The sequence below is a fragment of the Pezoporus flaviventris genome, unplaced genomic scaffold, assembly GCF_033815535.1.
Source record: "Pezoporus flaviventris isolate CSIRO_AGI_PZ_B2104156 unplaced genomic scaffold, CSIRO_AGI_Pfla_v1 ptg000012l, whole genome shotgun sequence".
Lineage (NCBI taxonomy): Eukaryota > Metazoa > Chordata > Aves > Psittaciformes > Psittacidae > Pezoporus > Pezoporus flaviventris.
This window is the reverse complement of record NW_026892560.1, coordinates 1118038-1142923: the sequence shown is the minus strand read 5'-3', so window position 1 is coordinate 1142923 and position 24886 is coordinate 1118038. Positions and strand designations below refer to the sequence as shown.

General features: G+C 59.9%; 3 protein-coding genes across 3 annotated transcripts; 1 reads left to right on the top strand and 2 right to left on the bottom strand.

Annotated features, from left to right (window-relative positions):
* Positions 1 to 3228: 3228 nt before the first annotated feature.
* On the bottom strand, positions 3229 to 6174 carry BET1L (Bet1 golgi vesicular membrane trafficking protein like). Its single transcript, XM_061450993.1, has 4 exons — positions 6062 to 6174; positions 5509 to 5597; positions 4788 to 4844; positions 3229 to 3581 (listed from the first exon to the last, which is right to left on the bottom strand). Exons 1-4 carry the CDS (start codon positions 6078 to 6080, stop codon positions 3414 to 3416), a joined length of 333 nt encoding a protein of 110 aa, XP_061306977.1. The 5' UTR covers positions 6081 to 6174; the 3' UTR covers positions 3229 to 3413.
* A 1546-nt stretch (positions 6175 to 7720) lies between these two features.
* On the top strand, positions 7721 to 17803 carry RIC8A (RIC8 guanine nucleotide exchange factor A). Its single transcript, XM_061451002.1, has 10 exons — positions 7721 to 7904; positions 10398 to 10445; positions 12297 to 12911; positions 13522 to 13616; positions 14424 to 14574; positions 15208 to 15303; positions 15560 to 15704; positions 16365 to 16509; positions 16813 to 16932; positions 17411 to 17803. The coding sequence occupies exons 1-10, from the start codon at positions 7821 to 7823 to the stop codon at positions 17529 to 17531; spliced, it is 1620 nt and encodes a 539-aa protein (XP_061306986.1). The 5' UTR covers positions 7721 to 7820; the 3' UTR covers positions 17532 to 17803.
* A 2087-nt stretch (positions 17804 to 19890) lies between these two features.
* SIRT3 (sirtuin 3) lies at positions 19891 to 24869 on the bottom strand. Its single transcript, XM_061450992.1, has 7 exons — positions 24806 to 24869; positions 24103 to 24300; positions 23214 to 23446; positions 22963 to 23063; positions 22632 to 22793; positions 22110 to 22319; positions 19891 to 20011 (listed from the first exon to the last, which is right to left on the bottom strand). The coding sequence occupies exons 2-7, from the start codon at positions 24180 to 24182 to the stop codon at positions 19991 to 19993; spliced, it is 807 nt and encodes a 268-aa protein (XP_061306976.1). The 5' UTR covers positions 24183 to 24300; positions 24806 to 24869; the 3' UTR covers positions 19891 to 19990.
* Between the last annotated feature and the right edge of the window lie 17 nt (positions 24870 to 24886).

Below are 24886 nucleotides of genomic sequence, written 5' to 3'. Positions count from 1 at the left end.
CAGGGCCCTGGTGACGCGGGGGTGACCCAGGGCTCCCAACAGGCTGGGGTGGGCACACAGAGCAGGGCACAGCAAAGAGCACCCAGAGCTGCTCACAACGGGCAGCCCTTGCTGAGGACAAGGCCCCGCAGTCACCTTTTGGGTGGGTTTTGTCCCTTTTCCCCTCCCAGGTGATGCAGATCCAGCCCCAGGCGCCCGCAGCTTCCCCAGGACCTGCGATCCCACCCTGAGGCAGCGACCCGCATCCTGCTCCTTCCAGCACAGCACTGGGAGCACGCAGATGCAGGCAGCGGCTCCCGGCGGTATTTCACCTTTCTCATTGCTACCGAAGGACTGTCCATGTGTGCTGCAGCCATCCCAGTCGCACGGGGCCCACCCCAGCTCCGGTGCTGACTGTGAGTGCTCGAGGGAAGGATGCGCTCCCCTGTGCCATAGCGATTTGGGGCTGCTCCTCTCCAAAGCCGCCCTCAGGTAACAGCTCACTGCTGAGCTCTGGCTCTTGGTTCTTACAGCTTCAATAGAATCAGGGAATGGTCTGGGTTGGAAAGGACCTTAAGATCATCCAGTTCCAGCCCCCTGCCATGGGCAGGGACACCTCCCACTAAACCAGGTCACCCAAGGCTCTGTCCAACCTGGCCTTGAACACTGCCAGGGATGGAGCATTCACAGCTTCAGTAGAGACACCCCGATGTTTTGTACATTCCCCTCTAGCTGGGGGGGGTGTGGGGAGGATCTGCTCACATTTGTATGCTGCAGGAAAGCACTGTCATTTTAGAGCTATAGGAAGCCTAAACCAAGATGAACAGATTAACTGAGCAGATGTCCAGGGGGCCTGAGGGGTCGGTGGTGGCTGAATGAGGAAGCCCCCGTGCTGATGTGTTGGGTGGTTGATCCCATGTCCCTCCGTGCTGCTGCTGTGGTTCACCCACATGCTCAGTTCTTCCTTCTCTCTGACTTTGTGCTTCCTGAGGGCATTCACTGCAGTGCAGGGCTCTCCTGCAGCACTCACAGAGGTTACCCATCCTCACCCAGCTTTCCCAAGAGCTTCCCGGTGCTGTGTTCAGGGGCTGTGGCTGGTTCCCAAATGAGCCCCACGCAGAGAGGAACCCTCCGATGGAGCACACTGCTTGGCAGTGCTCCTGCAGATCCCTCTGCATGGGGAAGCCTTTGACCTGATCACAGGCTGGCACCCAATGATGCCAATCACCACCCCAGCAGGACATGGGCAGCCTGGGAGAAGCAGGGGGAGCCTGGAGGATTGCCTGGAGCAGGAAGAGGAGGAGGAGAGGGCACAGAGCCCATGGGGTCCTATGGGGGCTGAATCCAAACACATGGCAGCAGTGGGGTGGGAACTGGAGAGGGCACAACTTCAAGAACCTTAACCTGACATTTCAAGTTTAAAACCCCTGAGGTTAATTTTACATATACATAAAAAAACCCTTGGATTGATTTCTAGAGGAATTCAAAGGATCAGAGACAAAAGCTCCAGTCCCTGCACTGCAGTTCCCTGAAGAGGTGCAGTTCCCACTTCCTGGGATAATGTTGAGATTGGGCTTTTAGGCAGCAGGTTCTCTACAGCTCCAGCACAACACCTGAGGGATCTGATCTTGGCACGCAGCCTTGCTAACGTGAGCACAAGAGAGAAACACTTGAAGATTCTAAAGCCAGAGCTTTATTTACAACAGTAAAAGCAAATGGAAAGAGCTGGGAGTTGCCGCATCTCCCCAGAGAAGCAGGAGGAAGAACCAAAGTCACCACTGCCTCCTTTCTACTGGCCTTCCCTGTGCACTTCCCAAAGGTAGAAGCCAAAAGACACCCAAGTCCAGCCAGGGCAGTGTCTGGACACAGCCTGGTACAGGTGAACGAAGGATAACACTGTCCCCTTATGGATCTGGAGCTGGGTCAGTCCAAGGACAAGGGAATTCCTAATGGGTGCAAGGGGAGGCCAAAGGAACCCCCCGCTGGTGAACATGGGCTTGCTGGGGAGGAGAAGGGCTGGAACGTCAGAGCTTCAGGTGGTTGGTGCAGGAAGAGAAGTGAAGCAGCTCAGCAGAGACTTTCACAAAGGAAACCCAGCACACGTGAGCAGTGGGTGCAGAAACAGTCAGGATGGGACACAGCAGCTCTGCTCAGCTGCCTGGGACAGGAGCACTTGCAACAGGCACCAGAGGCTGGTTTATTTTACATCCTTTCTCCCAACAGGCACAGCACGTGACAGTTACAGAGCGAAGTGAAGTAACTGAGCTATGGAAGAGCGCAGCTGGGGCTGTGATGTGAGAGAGCAGCCCAGGAAAGGCTGGGAGGGTGATGGGAAGGTGCGGTCCCAGCTCCTGCATCCCCAGAGCCACGTGCAGCACCTCCGGGGAGGAAACCGGCCCTGCTGCGGGAGTAATGGCTCTGGGACAGGACGGGAGGGATGTGCCCCAAGCACTGCAGGCAGGCTCCCGGAGCACTGCAAAGGCAAAGCCAGGGGTACCTGCTCCGTGAAAGCAGAAACAAAGCCACCCTCTGACCCAATCCCTCCGTGACCTCCACCAGTGGCACCGTTCAGGAGTTGCACTTGACCTCAGCCTCTGTACATCTTCCCAAAGTGCTCCAGTACCGGAATACCACAAGAACTGAACTGAACTGGACCTTTTGCCATCAGGTTCTCTTTACACTGATTTCAGAGTTAAGGGAGTGTGTTTCCAGCTGCGTGGGAGGGACTAGAAGATACCGTATGTGGGCAAATGGAAGTGGCTTATGGGCTCTAGCCCTCCTTTCTTGCAGGGTTCATCCCTGGTGTTGCCCAGAAGGGGGATAAAGGTGACAGAGCTCACATTCAAATGAAGTTTTATTCCTCTGCAACAATTGGGAAGTATCAGGGTGCAGATCTGCCAATTTCATTTCAAGGCAGAGCACACTTCATTTCACCCAGTGACCCCAATGCTATCAATAGGCCACGGGGAGAGCAGGTATCAGCTGAGTGGAGACGCTGGAATGTCTGTCACACGTTCATGCTTCCAGACCTCCTCAATCAGCATCCTGAACTCCAGAGCTTCCAAACCTCAGCTGGGTTACGGGTATCAGTGAGTCTCTGGAGCCACATCTCCTCACAAGCCTAGTACACAGCATCAAAAAGGGAGGTAACACAAAAGCAGCCTTTAAAAATAGGCTGTGAGACGTGGCCAACGAGGCAAGAGATAAAGGTGTCAGCACTTAACTTCGGGATGTGTTATACATGAGAACCTGTTTAGAACCACATAATTTTATAGAGATGTCTCAGACCAGCAGAACAAGGAGGAGAAGCCGGTGGACAGAGGTTATTTGGAAGGTCTGTCTGGAACACCTGGAGGCCTCCACCACGGGGCAGAGCCAGATGAGCAGTTCTGTCAGTCACTGTGTTTGCTGTCCTGTGAAACCCGCAGAGCAGCTCAAGTCCCTGCTTTGGCCACCAGGTAGTAGAGGATGACGAAGAGCAGGATGAGCCCAGCTGAGACGGAGCAGAGCAGCCGCCGGTTCTCCCTGCCGGAGCGCGCCATGCTGGAGAAGCGCTTCACGCTGCCCGTCAGCAGCCCCGTCACACTCAGCAGGTCCGAGTCCTGGGGACAGAGGACGGGCAGGTGGAGGCTTACAAACACACCAGCAACAGATCAGAGTTAACAGCACCTCTGCACGTGAAGCCTTCACCCACGCAGGACATTCCCTAGGTGAAGCTGGGCCATCACACACACCAGGCTGTGCTCCCAAGCCCAGAAGGCGTGATCTCCTGCCATCATTCTATTCTCCCCTCAGCATGGGGTGACATTCACATGCAGCTCTGCCAGAGGGGGGCAAACAGCTCTCAAACTAATGCAGTTTGGGCAGTTTCATTTTGACTTTTGGTCTGGTTTTCCTTATCCACAAACTACTCGGAGCTTCTGCTCGTGTTGCTCCTGAAATGCTTCGAAGTCTCCTCTGTAACAGCACAGTTTCATGCTGGTCAAAGACTTCTCCTTTAAGGTCTTTTGCCATGACACCTTTTACTTTGATTCTCCATTCTCCTGCTTATCAGGCTGAGAAAACATCCGTTTCGGACACTCCAACACTCTCAGCAGACGCTGCTATTACACAGCTACAAGCTGAGCTTTGACTCAGCTGGTTTCAACACTACAATTATCCGCTCTCTTGCTTCCACACACCAGCTCTCCATGTCCAGCTCAGGCAGAAAAGGTGCTCTGAGCACCAGTGTTATGGTGCTGATCAACTCAAACCTCTGCCTGGATTCCCTTCCTTCATGAGCTGCCTTTCTCCTAAAAAGCCTCAGCAGATGACCCCTCTGCTCCAAGGATGTGCTAGCCTGGCCTGCCCCTAGTGCACTGGGATCTTCCATCAGCAACCAGAGCTTAAGAGGCAGATAACTGGGAAGGGAATTTGGTTTCACTGGTGGCATGTGTCAGAAGGAAAACAGAACAGGGCCCTGACCAGCACCAAAATCACAGGGGCAGCTGAGGAACAGGCCCATTTCCCAGCAGCAGCTGCAGGAGGCAGCTCTTTAACCCTGGGAAGGAGGTGATCTCCACCTGTATTTCTACATCAGTCCATCCAGATGCTAGATACCAACCCCGTCAGCCCCTTGGACAAAGCGACCCTGCCAGCAGTGAAGTGCCTGATGGTTTTGTACCATGAAATCCACTGGGACCGGGTTCAGTTACATTCCTGGTTTGCCAAATGGAGTGCTGGGATCTACCTTTGCTGTTAACCTGGAGCTGCTGCTCACTGAGAGCCAGCAGGCGCAGGCCGCTCTCTACACGTCACCGGTTCCTTACCATGCCATCCAGGTAACGGTTCTGCTCCTCCGCATCTTTGTCGATGTCCAGCGCCAGCTACACAGGGATGAAACAGGGATTAGCGACTTTCAGTGCAGAGAGAACCGGACACACGTGCTGCTGGTTAAACTGAAATGCACATCAGAAAAGCAAGCCTCAGCTCCCCCCTACACGCAGAGGCTTGTTCCGTCAGGAAACAAGATTCTCATTCAGGTTTGGGTGGCTGAACTTTTGTCAGCTCTGAGAATAAAGCTGGGCTGTCCAAAACCGTCACATCGGGCAGGAGCACTTACAGATGGGGACACAACAGCAGGGACTGAGTCTTCCCTTCTACCAGGCGAGTCATTGACTTCTGTTAAGCTCTAAATCAAAGCGCTTGATGTTAGGAGGAGCAAAGCAGCTCTGAGAACACCACACAGAAGGCGTATTTTTCAGACCTGCTTTACGTGCCTGTTTACTGCGACCTTTTCCTCGAGGAGCTGGGCTTTACTACCCCTGTGCAGCTCTGATGTGGTCTCTGTGCCTAAAACTGTGTGCTGCGACACCCACGCCATCCCCTCTGGATGCTGTCTCTAAAGCTGGGCAGGGAAGCGCGGATTCGCAGATACCCCCGGCGTTTCGCAAGGGGAAGTTAAGGAACAGCTCGGGGCCATCACACACGCGGGCCGGCACCCCAAGGCCAGCGGGGCAGGGGCTGCGCCGTCCGGCCTCGGGCACTCACCGCCTTGAGCCGGGTGACCTTGCCGGCCAGGCTCTCCGCCATGCGCTTGTTCTCCGCGTCCAGCACATCCTCGCTCCCAGCGCTCGCACCTGGGCCGGGGAGGAGGCGGCTGAGCCCCACCGGCTCTTTGCTCTCCCGACGCGCTCGCTGCCCCCCCCGCCCCCCGAGGTCTCCGCTGGCCACGGGGGCCGTTACCGCTGCCCCCCCCGGCTTTGCCACGGGACGATCCCCAGCTCCTTCTGCCCAAACTACCGCGAACTTCCCCCAGAGGGACACGGGCAGAACCGCAGCGCCCTGCCCCGAGCTCCCGGCTCCAGCAGTGCCGGGGGCTCCGTGCCCAGCGCGGGGAGGCTGAAGCCGCTCACACCGGGGCTCTTCCCCGCCTCGGCCCTTCCGGGGCTCCCCCCGCCAACCGGGCCCCGGCCTGAAGCGGCTCCCGAAGGACGGCGGGGCCGGCCCCGGCCTCGATCCCTCCCCCGCGCCCCCATGGGACCCCCGTTCCCCGGCGGCGGCGGCAGCAGCAGCAGAGTCCCTCCGCCGCCCCCGGCCTCACCTCGGCCCCACTCCGCCATGGCTGCCGCTGGTCCCGCCCCACCGGGCGGAGCCGCGCCGGGCCCACAAAATGTCCGCCCCCCTCCGCCCGCTCTGCGCGGCTCCGGGCGCTGCGGCGGGAGCGGAGCGGGCCGGGGGCAGCGCGGCCGGGAAATGAGGCAGGGAGCCGGGGCGGCGGCAGGAAGGTGACGGCGCTCCCCTCCGCCCCTCCCCGGCCCGCGGCCGCAGGGCCCCAGCGCCGGGGGTCGGTCCTGGCTCCGAGGGCCTCCGAGCCGCAGGTACCGGCAGCGCCCGGCCCGGCCGCTGGGGGGGGGAAACGGGGAAGGCGCGGAACGAGGCGGGGGAGGCAGCCGGGGAGGGGTGGGACGTGGCCAGGGCGGCCCCGGCTCCTGCCTTGACCGCAGAGCCCGGTTCAGCCCCTCCGCGGGTGCAGTTCCGGGCCGGGCCCCCCGAGGGACCCCCGCTTCCCGCAGCTCTGGCCCAGGCCCCTCCCTGGCTGCGTGGGCCAGGAGGGGTGGCCCTATGGGCGCCCCAAAGCCCGGCGCTGGGCCCGGCGCAGAACCGGAGCTGCGATCGGTGCTTGCCGTGCTGCAGTGGGGTCTGACCGGGGGTCTGTGCTGCAGAGCGCGTACATGGCTCCATGGGGTCTGACCGGGGCTCCATGGGTCTGACCGCGGATCCGTGCTGCAGAGTGGTGTCCATGGCTCCATGGGGTCTGACCGGGGATCCGTGGGGTCTAACCGCGGATCCGTGCTGCAGAGTGCTGTCCATGGCTCCATGGGGTCTGACCGGGGCTCCGTGCTGCAGAGCGCGGTCCATGGCTCCATGGGGTCTGACCGGGGCTCCGTGCTGCAGAGCGCGGTCCATGGCTCCATGGGGTCTGACCGGGGCTCCGTGCTGCAGAGCGCGGTCCATGGCTCCATGGGGTCTCTCTGCGCTCACTGATGTACTCGGAGCCGCTTTATTTCCCACCACTGGGATTGCTTCCCCGCACTGTGGCCTTGCAGAGCTCTGTGAGCTGCCGAGCTCGCGCTGTGCCCAAAATAATCCCCTCGTGTGTGCATCTCTGCTCGTTGACATGGCCATCGTGAGGCACGGCCCTGGTACAGAGAGGAGCTGCCAAGGCCGGCCCCGTCCGTGTGTTCTGCCAGCGTGTGCCTGATGCACTCGCACGGCCCGTCCCTGCGCTGACTGTGCCAGGCAGCAGAGCCCCAGGATCGACCGCCACAAAGCCCGGAGCGTGGCTTTCTGTTCACCACCCTCCAAGGTGGCCCTGCCTGGGGCCGGGGGATGCTCTCCCGCCTTTCCTCTCCACGGGAATGCTGCTGGGTGTTGCACTGTGTTCTTGCTCCTGTGCAGCGCTAGGAATCAGGGCAGCCAGAGGAGGAGGGGGCAGAGAGCTATTTCAGGGAGCTGCTCTGTGTTAATCCCGGGCTGGGAGGGGGGAAAGGCTTTCCCCGGGTGCTTTACTGGCCGGGCATGCATTAAACGTTGAAAAGCAAAGAGAGAAAGAAGAGGATTAGGGGTGAGGGAGGGAGCTGGCTGCTGGTGGCCCTGGGTTATCCATCTGCTCTGCCTGTATGGATGCAGCAGCGTGAGCAATCTCACCTGCGGCTTCCCTCTCGTTTGTCCTTTCCCCACCCTTCTTCCTCTCGGCTCCCGTGTATCCAGGTCCTTCCGCGCTGCCGTTACCCGGAGCGGGGGAGCTCCCGGTTCACCTCCTGCTGAGCTGAGCCCAGCCGAGCTGAGCCAGGGAGATAATGGAGCTCAGGGCAGTGGTGGCCACGCTGGAGAGCGGGGAGCAGGACGCCGTGCTCAAGGTGCTTCAGGTCTACAACCGGGAGGTGAGTGAGGTCCCAGCCTCTCCTGCGGTGGGGTTTGTGACCATGGGTCCCCGCGGAGCACGTCTGCCTGCGTGTTACTGCCAGCACATGGACGGGCTGCTTCTGTTTTCCCTGCGGATGGGCTGTTGCCTGGTGTTTGGTTGGGGAGCAGCTGAGCAGCCTCTCGTTCTCTTGGTTCCTTTCTGTATTGCAAGTAAAGGGTGGAGAAGGGCAAAGGGGTTATTCTTGTAATTATTGTTATTGAGCTATCAAGTAAAACCTGGAGGGAAATCTGGGTGCAGACCAAGCAGGAGAAGCCTTTATGTTAAGGCAAGGTTTTGAGATGAGTTTTGGGGCCTGGGAAGGCTGCAGGTGAAGTGGTTGTTGTGATTTGCAAGTAAAAGATCACAGGAGGGCAGGGATGGGGCTGCTGGAGCCGGGTGCAGGTGCCTGCTCTGAACTGGGGGTAGAGGACATCAAAACAGGAAACTGCCCCATCCCTGGCAGTGTTCGAGGCCAGGCTGGACACAGGGGCTTGGAGGAAGCTGCTGCAGTGGAAGGGGTCCCTGCCCGTGGCAGGGGTTGGAGCTGGATGGGCTTTGAGGTCCCTTCCAACCCAAACCATTCTGTGGTTCTAAGAACAGTAGGGAAGCAGAGGGGGAAGCACTTTGAGCTTCAAAGTGGCACAGGGGGATCTGTGGGGGTAAATCCCATCACAAATAGACTCTGGTTGTCAGGGAAATCTTCAGGGTTCCCACCGGGGCGGGGGGCCCTGCAGAGCTCCTGACTCAGCCTGCACCACCCCGAGTAGGAGGGGAGCAGCGGGGAGAGCCGGGAGCCTTGTGCAGGGGTGTGCAAGAGGAGAGTGAGGCTCTTCCCAGCTTTGAAACTGGGGAGATGTGGCTGAGAAGGAGCAGGTCCCTCCTGGATGTTGCTCCATAGGAGTAACATCACCTGTTCCAGGTGTAACGCTGGAGGAGCTGGAAGTGCTGCCAGAGTTCCGCGTGTGGCCAGCCTGAGGTACCAGATATGGGTTTTTCTGTTGTCCTTTGCTGGTGCTGCAGTGTAGGAAGCTGTGAGGGTGGCAGTGGTTCTGCTGGGCTGTCGGGAGCAATCAGAGGGGGCTGTGATGCTGCAGATGAACTGAGCAATCTCCTTGCCTCATTTTTACTGCAGTCAACGGTGCTGCACCCTCCTTGTGGGATACGTTTGAATTCACTGTTGCAGGCTCAGTCAGTCATTGCCAGGAGTAAACTACAGCTAAAGCAAAGCCACAAGTATGCAAAATAGACACGAATGGGGCTACAGGAGCGTGCCAAGAGGGTGCAGTGGGAGAGCACAAGTGCCCTGGTTGCCTGCAGAGCACATCAGCTCCAGGACTGGACCCCCAGTTCCTCAGAGTGAGGGGCAGCAGGAGAGGGCACCCTGTGAAGGCTGAAGGCTCTGCAGCAGCCTGTTGGTGTTGTGTTATCCACCACGGTTTGGTCTAGGCTGGCAGGACCAAAGCCATCCCTAGGACCTTGGTGCTGGGGCACGGTTAAGCTGCACACTGGATCTTCCGCTGTTAAGCAGCCAGGAATTGGCAGCGCATTAAAAAGGTGGCAGGAGAGACTGCACTTGTGGAATGAGGGAGTCAGGGGGCACCTGGGATCTCCAAAGCCCCGAGCAGCCAGTCCTGGGCTGGAGGAAGGCAATGGGCAGCTCATATAATGTGGTAAATACAGTGGGAGATGAGCTCGGTCCTTGAGACCCTGGATGGGATACCCTGGAGTTGCCATCCCTCAAGAGAGAATAAATGCAGGGCGTGAGGATGCCTGGTTGTGGTGATCCCTGCCCTGAGCAGCTCCACAGGGATGAGTGGTGTCAGTCAAAGGTGGGAGCTGGTCAAGGAAAGTGATCTGCTGGAGGTGGAGAGATCAGGTCTCTTGTGCTTAAAGAATGGGACCTCCCCCCAGGGGTCTGTTTGCAGGTAACAAGAAGTGCTTTCTGTTGGTCAGGAGGAGGAACAGTAAATGTCAAGGGGAGAATTGTGTAGGCACAGCTCGGTGGTGTCACGGAGCAGAGAACTGTGGCTGTTATGGGATAAGAAGCTCTTCCCTGTGAGGGTGCTGAGGCGCTGGCACAGGGTGCCCAGAGAAGCTGTGGCTGCCCCATCCCTGGCAGTGTTCAAGGGCAGGTTGGACACAGGGGCTTGGAGCAAGCTGCTCCAGTGGAAGGGGTCCCTGCCTGTGGCAGGGGGTGGAGCTGGAGGAGCTTTAGGGTCCCTTCCAAGCCAAACTAGGCTGGAATTCTGATTTCTGAATCCTCTTTCCTCCAGTGCCTGGGCTATCTGGTTCTCGTCTGTCTCACAGACGGAGGTTCTCCGAGCACTGATTCCCTGCCTCTGCTGGGGGCTGCTCTTGAGGGGGTGCTTGCTTTGGGGCAGTTTGGTTTCAGACCTGCCCTGCCCAGGGCCATGGGTTTGTGCGTTTCTAACCTGCTGTTTGTTTTCCATGGTGTTGTTCTCCCCCACAGAAATCTCAGTGCTTCACCTTTGACGATGAGGAGCGGGAAGAGAGGAAGGTGCGCACAGGCTTTGCTGTCTTCCTCTGGCTGTGTGTGTGAATGTGCTGCTGTTGGTACTCCTGTGCAGCAGGTTTGGTGCTGGCAGCTCCTTGGGGAAAGAAAGGAGTGTTTTCATTAGCTTGGTGAGGGAATGGGGTGCTCAGAGCATCTGCCTGGCTGTTCCCATCAGTAGGTGGTGGTTTAGGATGAAGGTCAGCATCCTTCCAGCATCAGCAAGCCCTCTGTGTCCTGCAGACATGCAGTCCCAGCCATGGGTGTGATCCTCTGTGGCATGGCTCTGCCAGGCCAAGGCCACAGCAGCGTGCAGGGCTCCAGAGGGGTTATGTGAGGCAGCTGCAGGCTTTGGCTGAGGCTCTCTATTAACAGATGCTTTGAGCTGCTGTAATCTGGCCCTCAGTGGAAGGAAGCTCTCCTGCCTGTTCATTTCTGCTCTTGCCAGGGCAGACCTGTGTGTGGCTGCACATGGCTGATGGCCTTCTCTGCATCGATAAGTCAGTTTTTCCTGACAGAGCCTGGATTATTTTCCATCTGGTCCAGCCCATTGGTTGGTTGTGCCAGTGCCTGTGTTAGCACAGCAAGTATGGACCATGCAGCCAGGGTGGAGCACAGGACCCCTCTGTCAGCTGATGCAGGGTGCAGCTTTTCCAGGTACAGCCAGATGCACAGGACCAGATGTCCCAGGATCTGAGCTCTCTGCCCTGCTTGTCCGGCTGCTTGGGCAGGGACAGTCACAGTCACACAGCCTTGGGGTGCTCCACTTTTGTGGTGTAAGTCATGAAGCACAGATGGAGCATCACCATGTAGCTCCTGGTGCTCGGTTCTTGGAAGGGTTTAGCCTTGGGAACACTCTCCAAGATCTCTTTAACCTGAGTCTAAAATTCATTCCTTCCCTCGGTCCTTTTATCATCACCACATCCAGCTGGGGCTGTGTTAAGGCAGTGACAAATCTTGTTGTGATCTTGAGTTCGTTCCCCCTAGTGCTGTGCACGGAAAGACACATGCTCTGGTGTTGTTAGAGATGCAGGGAGACCTGACCTCACCAGGGTGTCGGTGTCAGTGCAGTGGGTGCCTGGTGTAACATGAAGTGTTGCTACACGTGGCTCAGGTCAGGCTGTGCCCGGTGTGTGGAGTTCCCTTTGCTCCTCCTCGTGCCTCGCTCGCTGGCACGCACGGTGCTGTTACCCACGAGGGTTTGATTCTCTGCTCTTGTGAATCCGTGTTAGTGGAGCTCTGCCAGCCTGTCCCTGCAGAGGATCTGGGCTAGTAGGTCTGCAGACAGCACTGAGATAATGCTTATTTGAATCTCCCGAGGTCTTATCACCTCCTTTCTGAGGGCATCACGTGCTGCTCTCACCTCACTTAGGTCCATTCCCCTCCCTTGGTAATTTCTGATGCATCTCTCAGCCTTGTCAGTCTGTTTCTGGAGCACCCAGAGCAGATGCCTCCCTAACCTGAAGGCTCTGGGTGGGAGCGGAGGGCTGCTGTTGAGTTGGTTGTTAGTGAAGCCTTAAGGGATGCTTTTGCTCTGTCCTCTTTGCTTAATGCAGCTGTCAAGTAAACCCCATTACCCTGGGTGAGGCTGCAATATGGGGTAGTAGCAGTTGTCTCTTCATCCTCCCCCCTTACATCTCATACTCTCTCCCAGCCACTCTTTGTTTCTTGCTTGAACTGGGCCAGGATCAGATGCCAGAGCCAAGCACTTGCTGGGTGCACCCCTGAACCAGCGCCGTCAGCAGGCCCATCTCTAGATGATGCTCCTATCTCCCAGGGCAGTGTTACAGGGTGCGGGGAGCCCTGTCAATGGCAGAGCACGAGGCATTCCTTGGTTCCTTGTTCCCAACGGCACAGAAAATGGCCCAGCTGCTGATCAGGTTCCTGGAGAGAGAGCTGCAGCCGTCCTGCCAGGTCACCTGCCTGGAGAGCATCCGCATCCTGTCCCGCGACAAGTCCTGCCTGGAGCCCTTCACCACCAAGGACGGGCTGCGGACCCTCTCCAGGCACGCGGGCATCGCTTACTCCGAGGAGCTCATCCGGGAGGTCCCCGACTTGGACGTGATCCTGGAGTCCCTCAAGTGTCTCTGCAACGTGGTGTTCAGCAGCCCGCGGGCGCAGGCGCTGGCGGCCGAGGCGCGGCTCGTGGTGGGCCTGGCCGGGCGCATCAAGCTCTACAACGAGAGGAGCCTTCCCCACGAGGTGAAGTTCTTCGACCTGCGGCTGCTGTTCCTGCTGACGGCGCTGCGGGTGGACACGCGCCAGCAGCTGGCCCAGGAGCTGCGGGGCGTCAGCCTCATGGCGGATACCCTGGAGCTCACCCTGGGTGTGAAGTGGATGGACCCCTACGAAGTTGCCGCCGAGGAGGGGCTTCTCCCACCTTTGCCTCGGCAGGAGACGGAGCGCGCCATGGAGATCCTCAAAGTGCTCTTCAACATCACCTTCGACTCCAGCAAGAGGGAGGTGGATGAGGTAAGTCCCTGGTGTTCCCCCGTACACGTGCCAGTCTCCAGGCTGGCTTTCACTGCTGCCTTTCTCCTCACTTGCGTGTCCTCTGTTACAAACTGGCCCTCGTGCAGCCCCTGGGACACAGAGGGGTGGCAGGAGCCTCGTGTGTCAGAGCTTCCTCCCTTGGGCACTGCCTCTGTCCAGTGCATTAGTGACACGTCAGACTTCCAGAGCATTGCACTTTACAAGCTGGGTGTTTCCCTTCTTAATGACACTGTTCACTGCACAAGGGCAGAGCAGACACCCCAGTAACTGACTTCTGAGCCTGGCCTGGTGCTCCTTCGCTTTCTGGACCAGGTCAAGGGAGGATGTGATGGAGAACACCTCTGGCTAACCCATGGGGCTGGTTTGGGGCCACTTCCAGCCTTTGGCTCAGTGTCCCAGAGCGAGGGGAAAGGTATAGGGCAGCAGGGAATCTGTGAATTGTCCTGAGAGGAGAACTGGAGGCTGCTTTCACTTGAGCCACCCTGCAGTCAGTTGCAGGCTGCTGGATGGGGCTGTGGGCTCAGGGCAGGCTCTGGGATGTGGAGGATCCCTTTCCTGATGCAAGTTTCCATTCTCTGTTTGGGGGCAGGAGGATGCTGCTTTGTACCGGCACCTGGGGGCCCTCCTGCGTCACTGCCTCATGATCTCTGCTGATGGAGAGGACAGGACAGAGGAGTTCCACAGGTCTGTTAGAGCACTTGGTCACCATCTCACTAGCAACAGGTCTGCTAAGGCAGATCCTGCCTGACTTTGGCTTTAGCATCCTCTGCTTGTGTGGCGATTGCTGAGGTGACTGTGATGAGCAGGTCAGACACCAGAGCGGGTACCTTTGGTCCAGCCTGGTGGACTAGCCCTGTCCTTCCTGCAGACACCTTGTCTGTGCTGCCACCACAAAGAGGAGTGTGTTGTGTTCTCCCAGCCTGCCCGAGGACTGTGTTCCATCCCCTTCCATCCCCTGCCTCCGACCTGCTCAAGTGCCACCACTTGTGGCCTTTGCCAGGGCAGATATCTGGTGCTTTGATTAGAGCCTGTGGTGTGTCAGTCCCTTAAGCCAGGCTGAGGAGTTGCCTGGGGCACATCACTGAGCATTCCTGGCCTCCTGGCCCGGGGTGTCAGCGCTGAGCTGGTGACACTGCCCTCAGTCAGGAATCCCAAGCAACGCACTGAATGGCTATTGGGGTGAGAAGGAATGATAGTGATACAGCAGGAGGCCCTGGAGAAAGACCTGCTTGGCCTCCGTGTCAGGATCCATGGTTTCTCAGCTGTCAGCAAAGTCTCTTTAGACTCCCAGAACATAGTTGTGACCCCAAAAGCAGTTTAATTTATCCCCTCTCAGTGGTGTGAGGAGCCTGGGGTGCCGTCCAGAGGCAGCTTGGATCTCAGGGTCCCCTCACCGCTGGAAGTTAGCGATGAGCCTCCATCTCTGGAGAGCTGAGGGACTTCCGTGAGCAAAGCCCCATGACTGTGTTCTCTCCTCCCTTCCTTGCCCAGCCACACGGTTAACCTGCTGGGCAACCTGCCCCTCAAGTGTCTGGATGTGCTCCTCACCCCCAAAGTGCGGCCCGGCTCCCTGGAGTACATGGGTGTCAACATGGATGCGGTCAGCATCCTGCTGGACTTCCTGGAGCGCCGCCTGGACAGGGTGAGTTGTGAGGCTGCTTCCCTGCTCGCTTGCAGCAGCTCACTGTAGGGCACCCTGCCTGCAGCCCGGGAAGGCCCCACAGCACACGGGGGGCTTGGAGACAGCCCTTTATGGAAGGGGCAGCTTTTAACGGAGGCCAAACTTGGGGCTGGTGGGGCTAAACCAGTGTCTGTTGACCGACAAAGTGGCTGTGTCACCAGTTGGTGGGCTGGGGGCAGTGAGGCTGGTTGAGCAGTAGGGGATTAGCTGCGTGGTGGGAAATGGGTTCTGTTTCACTCAGCTCAGTAGCGACCTGGTGAGCAGCTTCTGAAGCCTCGGTTTGTGTTGGTTTCAAGCCAGCTGTGGTTTCAGCCTCTGGAGTCCTTCCAAAGGGCCTTCACGTTTTGCCACTGCACTTCTCCACTCTGGATGCCCCACAAGTATTTCTAGCAGCTGGAAGCTGCTGTGCTATGGAGCAGGGCTCAGAAAGCCGTGGGTTTGGGAGTGGTGGAGCACTGAAACTGCTGCGGCAGAGGCTGGGAGCTTTGATGTCCAGCTCTTTCCCTGATGTCTGCACTCACGTTCTCTGCCGCAAGCCAGAGGGGCTGAGCTCAGTGTGTCTCATGTGGTGCTGGTTTTGTGGTGCCTCTGCAGGGACACAAGCTGAAGGAGAGCCTGACCCCAGTGCTGAACCTGCTGACGGAGAGCGCCCGTGTCCACCGCCAGACCAGGAAGTTCCTGAAGGCCAAGGTGCGCTGAGGCTCAGGCACCAGCTGAGGGATGCTGCTCCCAGGAGAGAGGGTCCAGGGAACACACCTGGTCACTGCCACCCTCCCAACAGGGCCCCGTGTCTCTGCTGGGCTCTGGTCTGGGGGGGTTGAGGACTTTGATACCCGCAGTGTTTTGTCCACGTCTCTGTGCATTGCTCGTTGGGGCTGACCACACGTGCGTTGTCCCCTCCTGACCTGCTCCAGCCCCACTGATCCCCTTCCCCACGGCCCCACAGGTGCTGCCTCCGCTGCGGGACGTGAGGAACCGGCCGGAGGTGGGGAACGCGCTGCGGAACAAGCTGGTGCGGCTCATGACCCACATCGACACGGACGTGAAGCACTGCGCCGCAGAGTTCCTCTTCGTGCTCTGCAAGGAGAGCGGTGAGCGCAGGCAGGGGCTGCCCTGGGACAGGGAGCGTGGGGTGGGCGACCCTCTGCATCCAGTGGGAACCTCTGTTCCCGTGGGCCGGGTACACCGAGTAGGAGGAAGTGGAAAGCATCCCGGGGCGCTGTGGGGAGGAGCTGCTGTGTCTCATGCCAGCGGTGAGTGAAGAGCTGTGCTGGAGGGCACCCCACCACCCTGTTCAGACTCTCACCCATGGGTGTTGTACTGCCCTTCCTGGGGCAAAGTGGGAGCCTGTTCCATGGCAGAGCCCAAAGGAGTGTTGGCATCTCCAGGTCTCCGTGGCCCTGCTCCAGTCTTGCTGTTGGGGCACACACAGGGGCAGATGGGCAGGAGCAGGAGGAAAGCACAGGGGGGTTGGTGTCTCCCCATTGACAGCAGCAGAGGGAAGCACAGGGGGTTGGTGTCTCCCCACTGACACCAGCAGAGGGAAGCACAGGGGGTTGGTGTTTCCCCATTGACAGCAGCAGAGGGAAGCACAGGGGGTTGGTGTCTCCCCATTGACAGCAGCAGAGGGAAGCACAGGGGGCTGGTGTCTCCCCATTGACAGCAGCAGAGGGAAGCACAGGGGGTTTGTGTCTCCCCATTGGCACCAGCAGAGGGAAGCACAGGGGGTTGGTGTCTCCCCTCTCCCGCAGTGTCCCGGTTTGTGAAGTACACGGGCTATGGGAATGCCGCGGGGCTGCTGGCAGCACGAGGCCTCATGGCCGGGGGCCGGGAAGAGGGAGAGTACTCGGAAGATGAGGACACAGACACGGAGGAGTACAAAGAGGCAAAGCCCAAGTAAGAAGCCTATTCCCTGTCCAGAGCCCCCCTTTCCTACACCACCTCCCACTCCCGCTCTGTCCCCCTCTTCATCTGTTCTCTGCCATCTCCCTTGTCCTGCCCTTCCACAGGCACTGTGTGTAGGACACAGGAAGCAGAAGCACCACGTTGCACTGTGCCAGCCCTGGGGACTGGCAGCACTTACAGGCAGTCTTGACACTGTGCTCCTCTGCTCAGTAGAACCCAGCTCTTCAAAGAGCCCTTTGGTCACTGCTCTGCTTTTCCCCCTCCCCTGCCCTGAACCTGCTCTTCTTCTTGCAGCATTAACCCCGTGACGGGCCGAGTCGAGGAGAAGCTGCCCAACCCCATGGAAGGGATGACTGAGGAGCAGAAGGAATATGAGGCCATGAAGTTAGTGAACATGTTTGACAAACTGTCCAGGTACCAGACAGCTCTGTCTGTTCGTGTCTGCATTAGCACCCGTGTGGCTGTGATCTGCATTTGCCACAGGCCTTTCTAAGGCCACCACTGACTGAAGGGAGGTGAGGGGGAGCGGGAGATACGTGGGGAAATGCTTCCTTGAGCTGGGCCCCACTGGTGCAGAGGGAGGCATCCCCAGCCCCACACACCCCTGGCACAATGCTGTACTGTGAAATCCCTCCATGTGCCTGTGCTTCCAAGCACTGGGACTGCTCTGAGGGCCCTGAGCAGGGAACACGTGTGCTCCCAGCCATCCCCTCACCGTGCTGGGGGCTTTATGGCCAGAGCTGTCCCCTGCTTCTCAAAAGGGATTCTTGGTGGTGGCCTGGGGTGGTTCTGGGCTGCCTTGGGCAGGCCCCATGTTTCTGCTGTAGCCCACGTCCGTTTCCATGCTGGCTGCTGCAGCCCGGTGCTTCCTTTCCCCTGTCCCTGGCTGCAGAGAGCAGGTGATCCAGCCCATGGGCATCACACCCGGCGGCAGCCTGGCACCCATGCACAGCGCCCTGCGCGACGCCGCTGAGGACAGGTCCTCGTCCGACTCGGACCTGGGGCTGGACTGAGCTGGGAGCCCCCCCAGTGCTCCGGGGCTGGTGCTGCACCAGAGGCTGGTGCTGGTCCAGGAGCCTCCCTGCAGGGTCTGGATCCAGCATGGAGCCCTCGACAGCCCCTCACAGGAGCACCTCCTGCCTCTTCCCAGCTCCACACCTCCTGCCCGAGGCCTGGCTCCACCTTGAGGATTCCCCACTCCAAACTTTTCCAGGACTTCCCAGTAGGATGTTTTTAATGCAGGATATTCAGCAGGAACGGGCTGGGGGAGGATCTTGGTCCCACCACCGGGTTCAGCAGCCTGCAGAGCACTGTGTGCATGTGCAGCCCTGTCAGTGTGCATGGGAAAGTGTGGCCAGCCCGGGGTGGGGGGGAGCTGCTCCCTGGCATCACAGCTGGGAATGGGGGGCTGAGTGGTGGCTCCCAGCAGTTCCGGGGGGCAGCCCGTGGGTGCAGCCATGGCCCTGCAGGCAGCTCTGTGTGCATGTGGTGCTGTCTGTGCACATCAGCAGTGTGGACGTGTGAGTGGCAGGAGTGAGGGCAGCTGCAGCGGGTGCAGTGCAGGGAGCAGGTGAAGCCTCTGTGTGAAGCTTCCAGCATTCCCATTGCCAACATTCCCATGCAGTTCCCACCCCCGTGCTGGCCGGGAGCAGGCTGGCACTGTGCAGTGTTCCTGTGGCCTCCCAGCTCAGTCTCTGCCATGGGCCTTTCCCCATCCTGAGCTTCCCAAAGGAAAGGGCAGGCTGTGCTCTGTGGGCTGCCCTCGCCTGCCTTGGCTTCCCCAGGGACACCCGGGGCTGGTGCCTGTCCTGTCCCCCCCGCTGTGGCTTTAGGTTTGTCTTGTTCTGGTTGGTTTTATTTCTTTTTAAAGAGAACTATTTTAAAGGAAACCTTTTAGTCTGTGTCACGTGCCAGAGCTCCCCAACTCCCTGTCACGAGTAGGAATGCAGAAGTGATGCTGGAATAAAGAAACCACAACGAGCTCGTGGCAGTGGTTCATGGGGCGCAATGGCCTGAGCAGGTCAGGGATGTTCTTTGGCTCTTTCTGTGCACGCGGTTCTGTTCTGGCCACTCTGAGGTGAAAGTGTAGCATTAAACTGGGGCTGAGCCAGGACCTGTCCCTGCACCACCCCCAGGTATAACCCAGGGGAGCATCCCACCATTAAACCAAGCATTGAAGCTTGAGGGTTGTGAGCCAGCCTCAGCTCAAGCGCTGGGCACGGAGTTGCTCACAGGATGTGGCTCAGCTCCTGGCCGGATGCTCTGGAGCAGTTGATGGTTGATTCCACTGCTGGGTTCTGCCTGTGCAATGGGCACCGCTTGAGCTTCTCATTGGGGTGGGGCCAGAGAAGGGCAATGGAGCTGGTGCAGGGCCTGGAGCCCAAGTGTGATGGGGAAGGGCTGAGGGAGCTTGGGGGTTCAGTGTGGAGAAGAGAAGGCTCAGGGGGGACCTGATGGCTGCCTACAAGTGCCTGAGAGGAGGATGGAGCCAGGAGGGGCTGGGCTCTGCTCCCAAGGAACAAGGGATGGGACAAGAGGAAATGGCCTCAAGCTGCACCAGGGCAGGTTTAGATGGAGCTGAGGACCAATTCCTGTCCCAAAAGGATGTGGTGCTGCACTGGGATATGCATGGTACCTCTGCTGGGCCCGTTTGGGAATGAGCAGGACATCACCGTGGTGCTGTGATCCCACCTCTCCCTGGGACGGTGCTTACAGGGAGGGTAAGGGGCAGTGAAGGGAGCGGTGTTGGGGACAGTGTGTGCCACTGAGGAGATGGGAGGTTACAGAAACCCCTCGGGTGAGAGCGGCAGAAGAATGAAACTCGTTTATTACTAAATGGTTAACATTGCACTGATTCCAAACAGCAGCTTGAGGTGGCTGCAGTGACCAGGCCCCGGGGCAGCTTGTCCCTATGAGCAGAGGCTGCATCTGAACAATGAGCCTGCAGAGCTGGCACCTGAGGACTGCAGACCGGGTCTGAGGAGGAGCTGCTGAAGGTGGAGATGCTCTGCCCTGGGGGGAGCTGGAAGACTTCGCTCCAGGTGCTCCTGCCCTCAGGCCTGACCCTCACAGCGCTTCCAGCTCTTGCTCCCTGAGAGCCCAAACCCTGTGAGGGGCCCTGAGGTTGGATGGCTCGGGAAGAGGGAGCCCCAGGCAGCAGCTGGGTGCTCGAGCCTCCTCTGACGTGCAGGTCCTGGGGCGCGCTGGTGCGGTCCGTGCTGGAGCTGTGCTGGGCTGGTGGCGTGGCAGCCGGAGCCATGGGAGAGGTTAAGTGTCCCTCAGTGGTGCCAGATGAGGAGGGAGCAGCGCTCGGTGCCTGCTCCGGTGTCTCAGGTAGGGAAACCTTCATGGGCTCTGCTCCGGCACTGCTGCGCTGGTGGCCTCTGCCATGGCTCCACCAGGACCGCCTGCTCTGCCCGTGCTGGTGTCACCGCGGCTCCTCTGCCCAGCGCCCGGCCCTCTGCAGCAGCTCCTACTTGAACTTGGCATCCAGCTAAAAGCAGAGCAACCACAGCGTCGGCTGGGCCCTTCCAGCTCCCGTCAGCACCAATCCCCACCGGGAGGAGCAGCCTGGGGTTTGTGCTTTACCCCATTGGCATCACTTCATCCCCCGGGATCTAAACCAAGGGCTGGCCTAGCACGCTGCAGAATGGTTTGTAGTGGAAAGCAAAAGCCTGACCCTTCCTGCGCATCCCAACCCCAGCGTGTGCTGCAGGTAAGGACAACCTGAGCGCTGGCTTGGAATCTTGAAGCCAGGTTTTGTCCTGGGTTGAAGTCGCACAGGGAAGGTGCATTTGTGAAGTACAACTGGCTTCTCACTGCAGGGAGCAGGCAGCAGCGCTGTGCCCACGTGCATAAGTGGAGGCTGGCCCAGCCCAGGAGCTACAACTGCTGCTTCAAAGAAGCCTAGAAAGTGTTTGATGCCAAATGTGGAAGGATCTTCCCAGCAGCCCTAAAGCAATGCAGTCATCACCCCTAGCACTAAACTTGGGATCATTAAGATCTTGCTCTCGTGTCATTTCTTACTCTTGAAGACCTCAGATCCCAGATGTAGGAATGGGGGCACAGGGAAATAAAGGATCAACGGGATAAAAAGAGAACTAAATTATCACTGGGGAAAAATCTAGTTAACAAACATGCTGCGGGGTGGAGTGAGCACCCTCTGGCCTGGCTGGCACCACTGCACCTTGTCCAGTCTCACACAGCACCATTGGAGCCTCCCTTTGTTACTGCTGTTATTTCTCCAGTGACCAGAAAACCCACTAGAAATGGAACCAAAGCAATGGAATGAATGTACAGGTAGAGGGAAGCTGCACTGCGGTTACTAGCTCAGTAACTTCATGTTCGTTTGCCATCAGCAGTGTCACAGCCTCCTGGCCAGGGAAAAAGCAGCTTAAACCCAGCCCAGAGCAGCAGCTCAGGCTGCTGGAGCTTTCCACAGCAGGCACTGCCTCAAGAGCACCCCTGTTTGCTGTCTCTGGTGCTGAGTCCTGCTGTTCCCCACACAGGGGATGGGGGATGTTCTCGCCAGCCACCTCCAGCTCAGGAGCTGCACCTTCACCTGCAGAGCTCTGTTGGTGCCTTTGGGAACAAGCCAACACCCAGAGGAAACCAATGGAAACCTCTGCAGCACCCAAGTGGGTCATGGCTTGGAGAAGCCCCAGCGTGCTCCTACCCAGCCTAGAGCCTGGCCCTTCCCCTGCTCTCCCTGTTTCACCTGAGGCTGGTGCATCCTTCCCTGCTGGACCCCTGCGTCTTCCCCTCCTGGACCCCTCCCCTGCTGGACCCCTGTGTCCTCCCCTCCTGGACCCCTCCCCTGCTGGACCCCTGCATCCTTCCCTGCTGGACCCCTCCCCTGCTGGACCCCTGCGTCCTCCCCTCCTGGACCCCTCCCCTGCTGGACCCCTCCCCTGCTGGACCCCTGCGTCCTCCCCTCCTGGACCCCTCCCCTGCTGGACCCCTGCATCCTCCCCTGCTGGACCCCTCCCCTGCTGGACCCCTGCATCCTCCCCTCCTGGACCCCTCCCCTGCTGGACCCCTGCGTCCTCCCCTGCTGGACCCCTCCCCTGCTGGACCCCTGCGTCCTCCCCTGCTGGACCCCTCCCCTGCTGGACCCCTCCCCTGCTGGACCCCTGCGTCCTCCCCTGCTGGACCCCTCCCCTGCTGGACCCCTGCGTCCTCCCCTGCTGGACCCCTCCCCTGCTGGACTCCTCCCCTCCTGGACCCCTGCATCCTTCCCTGCTGGACCCCTGCGTCCTCCCCTGCTGGACCCCTGCGTCCTCCCCTCCTGGACCCCTGCGTCCTCCCCTCCTGGACCCCTGCATCCTTCCCTCCTGGACCACTGCAACACCCAGCCACGTGCTCACCCTCCCTGCGAAGCAGCCCTGGGGTTGGGTTTGGGGCCTCTTGTTGCTTTTTAACCTTTCTGCACCTCTTTGGGGCCCTGTGAGTGCAGGCTGCAGGCCGGGCAGTGTCTGTGGAGCAAGTGCAGCCCCTGCAACACAAACTTGCTCCCCCGGCACAACTCCAGCCCGAGCAAGGAAGAGGCTGAGGGAGGCAGGGAGGGAGATGCAGCTCTGAGCCCTTCCCACCTTTTCCTTCTCCTTCTGGATGAGCGCCTGCAGCTCCCGGCTCCAGCCCAGCAGCTCCACCAGCGCCTGCACCCCGCGGACCACGTCCCCGAGCTGGGCCACATCGTTGTGGCGCTGCTGCCACGCAAAGGGGCCCACGAGGTCTCTGTTGATGAGCACCCGGGGAACAGAGCCACGCACGGCCCCGGCCAGGCTGGCAAAGGGCTCCACCTGCAAGCGGAGGGGCAGGGAGAGCATCACCCACTGAGGGCACGAATTCACCCCACCCCGAGCTGTGAGCGCTGCGTGGAACCGGTCCCCACTGTGGGTGCCAGCAGGGGCCTTCCCTCGGGTACCACAAAGCTCAGCTCTCGCTCTGCTTTCACAGAGCACTGGGCGTTTCCAGAGGGTCTCGGGTGCAGGCACCCCCTTTCTCTCCTGCCACCTCAAATTCTACCTCCATAACCCCGCTTCTTCCCTTCTCCTCTAAGCCCCTCTCCTCCAGGTCCCGCCAGGCCCTTCGTGTCCCCCTGGGCCGCAGACCTCCAGGGATGTTCCAATGACGAAGAGCAGGTCAGCCATGGGGAAGTCGGCCACGTGCAGGAGGAAGCGCTGCGGGAGCTCCTCACCGAAGAACACGATGTCAGGCTTGATGACCCCGGTGCAGACGGGGCAGCGAGGGACCCTGTCCGCCATCACGTCCCCCTGCAGCGAGAGTGAACCCACAGCCAGGGGCAGAGCCACCACAGCCCCAAGCCTCAGCCCCTCCATCAAGCCCCTGGGCCTGAGGGCAGTCACAGCCCACCAAGGTTCTCCTCCTCCTCCTCTCCCTCCTTGCATTGAGCTGTGGCGATGCCCATCTGCGAGCACTCACCCTGAAGTCCTCTCCTGGGAAGTTCCTTCGACACACGGTGCAAGAAGCAGTGGCAAAGGTGCCGTGGGCTTCCACCAGCCTGTCGGGAGGGATCCCAGCAACTGGGCACGGCACAGGCGAAAGGAGCAGCTCAGCACAGGGTGAAACCAGGAATTCCACTGGGCCTGTCCCAGCCCTGCCTCCTGCTCTGCTTCCCACCCTCACCCCTTCCCTGCCTGCTGCTGCTGAGCAATGGGGAAGGGAGAGCTCACCCCGCTCCAGCCCATCGATGTTCTGGGTGTAGAGGCGCAGGAGCAGCCCCTTGTCGTGCAGCAGCCTCAGGAAGTAGTGGGCGTAGTTGGGTCTGTAGTTGCCGGGGTAGAGCTCCTTGGCCAGAGTGAAAAAGGGCTTGGGGTTGGTAAAGAAATAGGCGAGTTCAAAGATGGCCTCGGGGTAGGGGATGTTGTACTGCTCCAGGTTACTGTAGAGCCCGCTCCCCGGGGACCTGCAGAGGGGAGAGGGGCTGGAGTCAGGGGCAGAAGGGATGACCCAGTGCCAGCGGTGGATGTGCTCTGCTCTGGGGCCAGGCCGAGAGAGCTGGGCTGGGTCAGCCTGGAGAAGAGAAGGCTCCTGAAGGGGAGACCTCAGAGCAGCTCCAGTGCCTAAAGGGGCTGCAGGAAAGCTGGAGAGGGGCTTGAGACAAGGGCCTGCAGGGACAGGCCAAGGGGAATGCCTTGAACCTGCCAGAGGGGAGACTGAGATGAGCTCTTAGGCAGAAGCTCTTCCCTGGGAGGGTGCTGAGGCGCTGGCACAGGGTGCCCAGAGAAGCTGTGGCTGCCCCATCCCTGGCAGTGTTCAGAGGCTTGGAGCAAGCTGCTCCAGTGGAAGGGGTCCCTGCCCGTGGCAGCGGTTGGAGCTGGAGGAGCTTTAAGGTCCCTTCAAGCCAAACCAGGCTGGGATTCTGGGACTTAACCATCCTGAAGACCTGGGCCAAGGCATGGCCCCACACCTGGCTGGAAAAGGAGGAGCAGCAGGACTGGGGACTCCTGTGCCCAGCCTGGCACAGAAAAGCAAAACAAGGGGCAGAGAGTGGCAGGGACCAGCACCAAGCAGAGGTCTTGGCTCTCCCAGCACTGGTGAGGGAATTAATGGAGGTGGAACCTGAAGTCCGGGATGCCGCTGGGGGTGCTGATCCCAGCTCCAGCCATCACCACCACCCGGTGACATTCCCTCTTCCGCATGAGCTCCGCCACATCCCGCAGGGTGAGCTGCTGCTTCCCTCCGTCATCTCCCCACCGGCCCAGCCCCAGGACGGCTCCGGCGGCCGCAGACAGGGAGAGGAGCCTTGTCCCTGGGATCCTGCGGGAACAGGGTGAAGCAGAGCCCGGGCTGGCAGCGGCTCAGCCGGGAACTGCCCTGGCCCTTCCGTCCGTCCACCCCAGCCCCGGGGCCGGTATTGCCATTGCGCTCTATGCGGATCCCAAATCCATGCCCAGTACCCGGGAGCGGGGTGGGCACGGGGCTGCGGAGCAGCCGCGCTGGGGCTCCCAGGTTGATTTGCGCTGCTCGGGGGGGGCAGAGCTGAGTTCCAGCGGTTCCCGCAGGGCGATGCTGCCACCGGGGACAGCGCTGCCCCGGTTACCGGCGGCATCTTCACCTGTTCCCCATGCCCGGTGCCAGGGGAGCCGCCGGTAACCGGGGCTGAACCGACGGGGCAGGGGCAGGCGGGGGAAGCCCCAGGCGGGAGCCGCCGGGACCGCGGCGCTGCCCCATTGCCCGCTGCAGCCCCCGGTGTCCCCCGGTGGATGCGGCTCCCCCGGGGCTGCCTCACCTCGGGCCCGGCGCGGCCCCCGGCCCCCGGTACCTGCGAGCGGCGGGGCCCGCGGCGCTGAGCGGGATCCGGGCCGGGCCGCGCTCCCGCAGGCTCCGCCAGGCTGCAAGGGAA

Bases quoted from the DNA above. Each gene is read 5' to 3' on its own strand.
- BET1L (XM_061450993.1), bottom strand. The intron at 4,845-5,508 runs GTGAGTGCCCGA...ATCCCTGTGTAG, and splicing joins AGGTCACCCGGCTCAAGGCG to CTGGCGCTGGACATCGACAA. The intron at 3,582-4,787 runs GTAAGGAACCGG...CTCTGTCCCCAG, and splicing joins ACCGTTACCTGGATGGCATG to GACTCGGACCTGCTGAGTGT.
- RIC8A (XM_061451002.1), top strand. From the start codon at position 7,821: ATGGAGCTCAGGGCAGTGGTGGCCACGCTGGAGAGCGGGGAGCAGGAC. The intron at 15,304-15,559 runs GTGCGCTGAGGC...ACGGCCCCACAG, and splicing joins GGAAGTTCCTGAAGGCCAAG to GTGCTGCCTCCGCTGCGGGA. The intron at 15,705-16,364 runs GTGAGCGCAGGC...CCTCTCCCGCAG, and splicing joins CGTGCTCTGCAAGGAGAGCG to TGTCCCGGTTTGTGAAGTAC.
- SIRT3 (XM_061450992.1), bottom strand. From the start codon at position 24,182: ATGCGGAAGAGGGAATGTCACCGGGTGGTGGTGATGGCTGGAGCTGGG. The intron at 23,064-23,213 runs GTGAGCTCTCCC...TGCCGTGCCCAG, and splicing joins CATCGATGGGCTGGAGCGGG to TTGCTGGGATCCCTCCCGAC. The intron at 22,320-22,631 runs GTCTGCGGCCCA...CTCCGCTTGCAG, and splicing joins TCATTGGAACATCCCTGGAG to GTGGAGCCCTTTGCCAGCCT.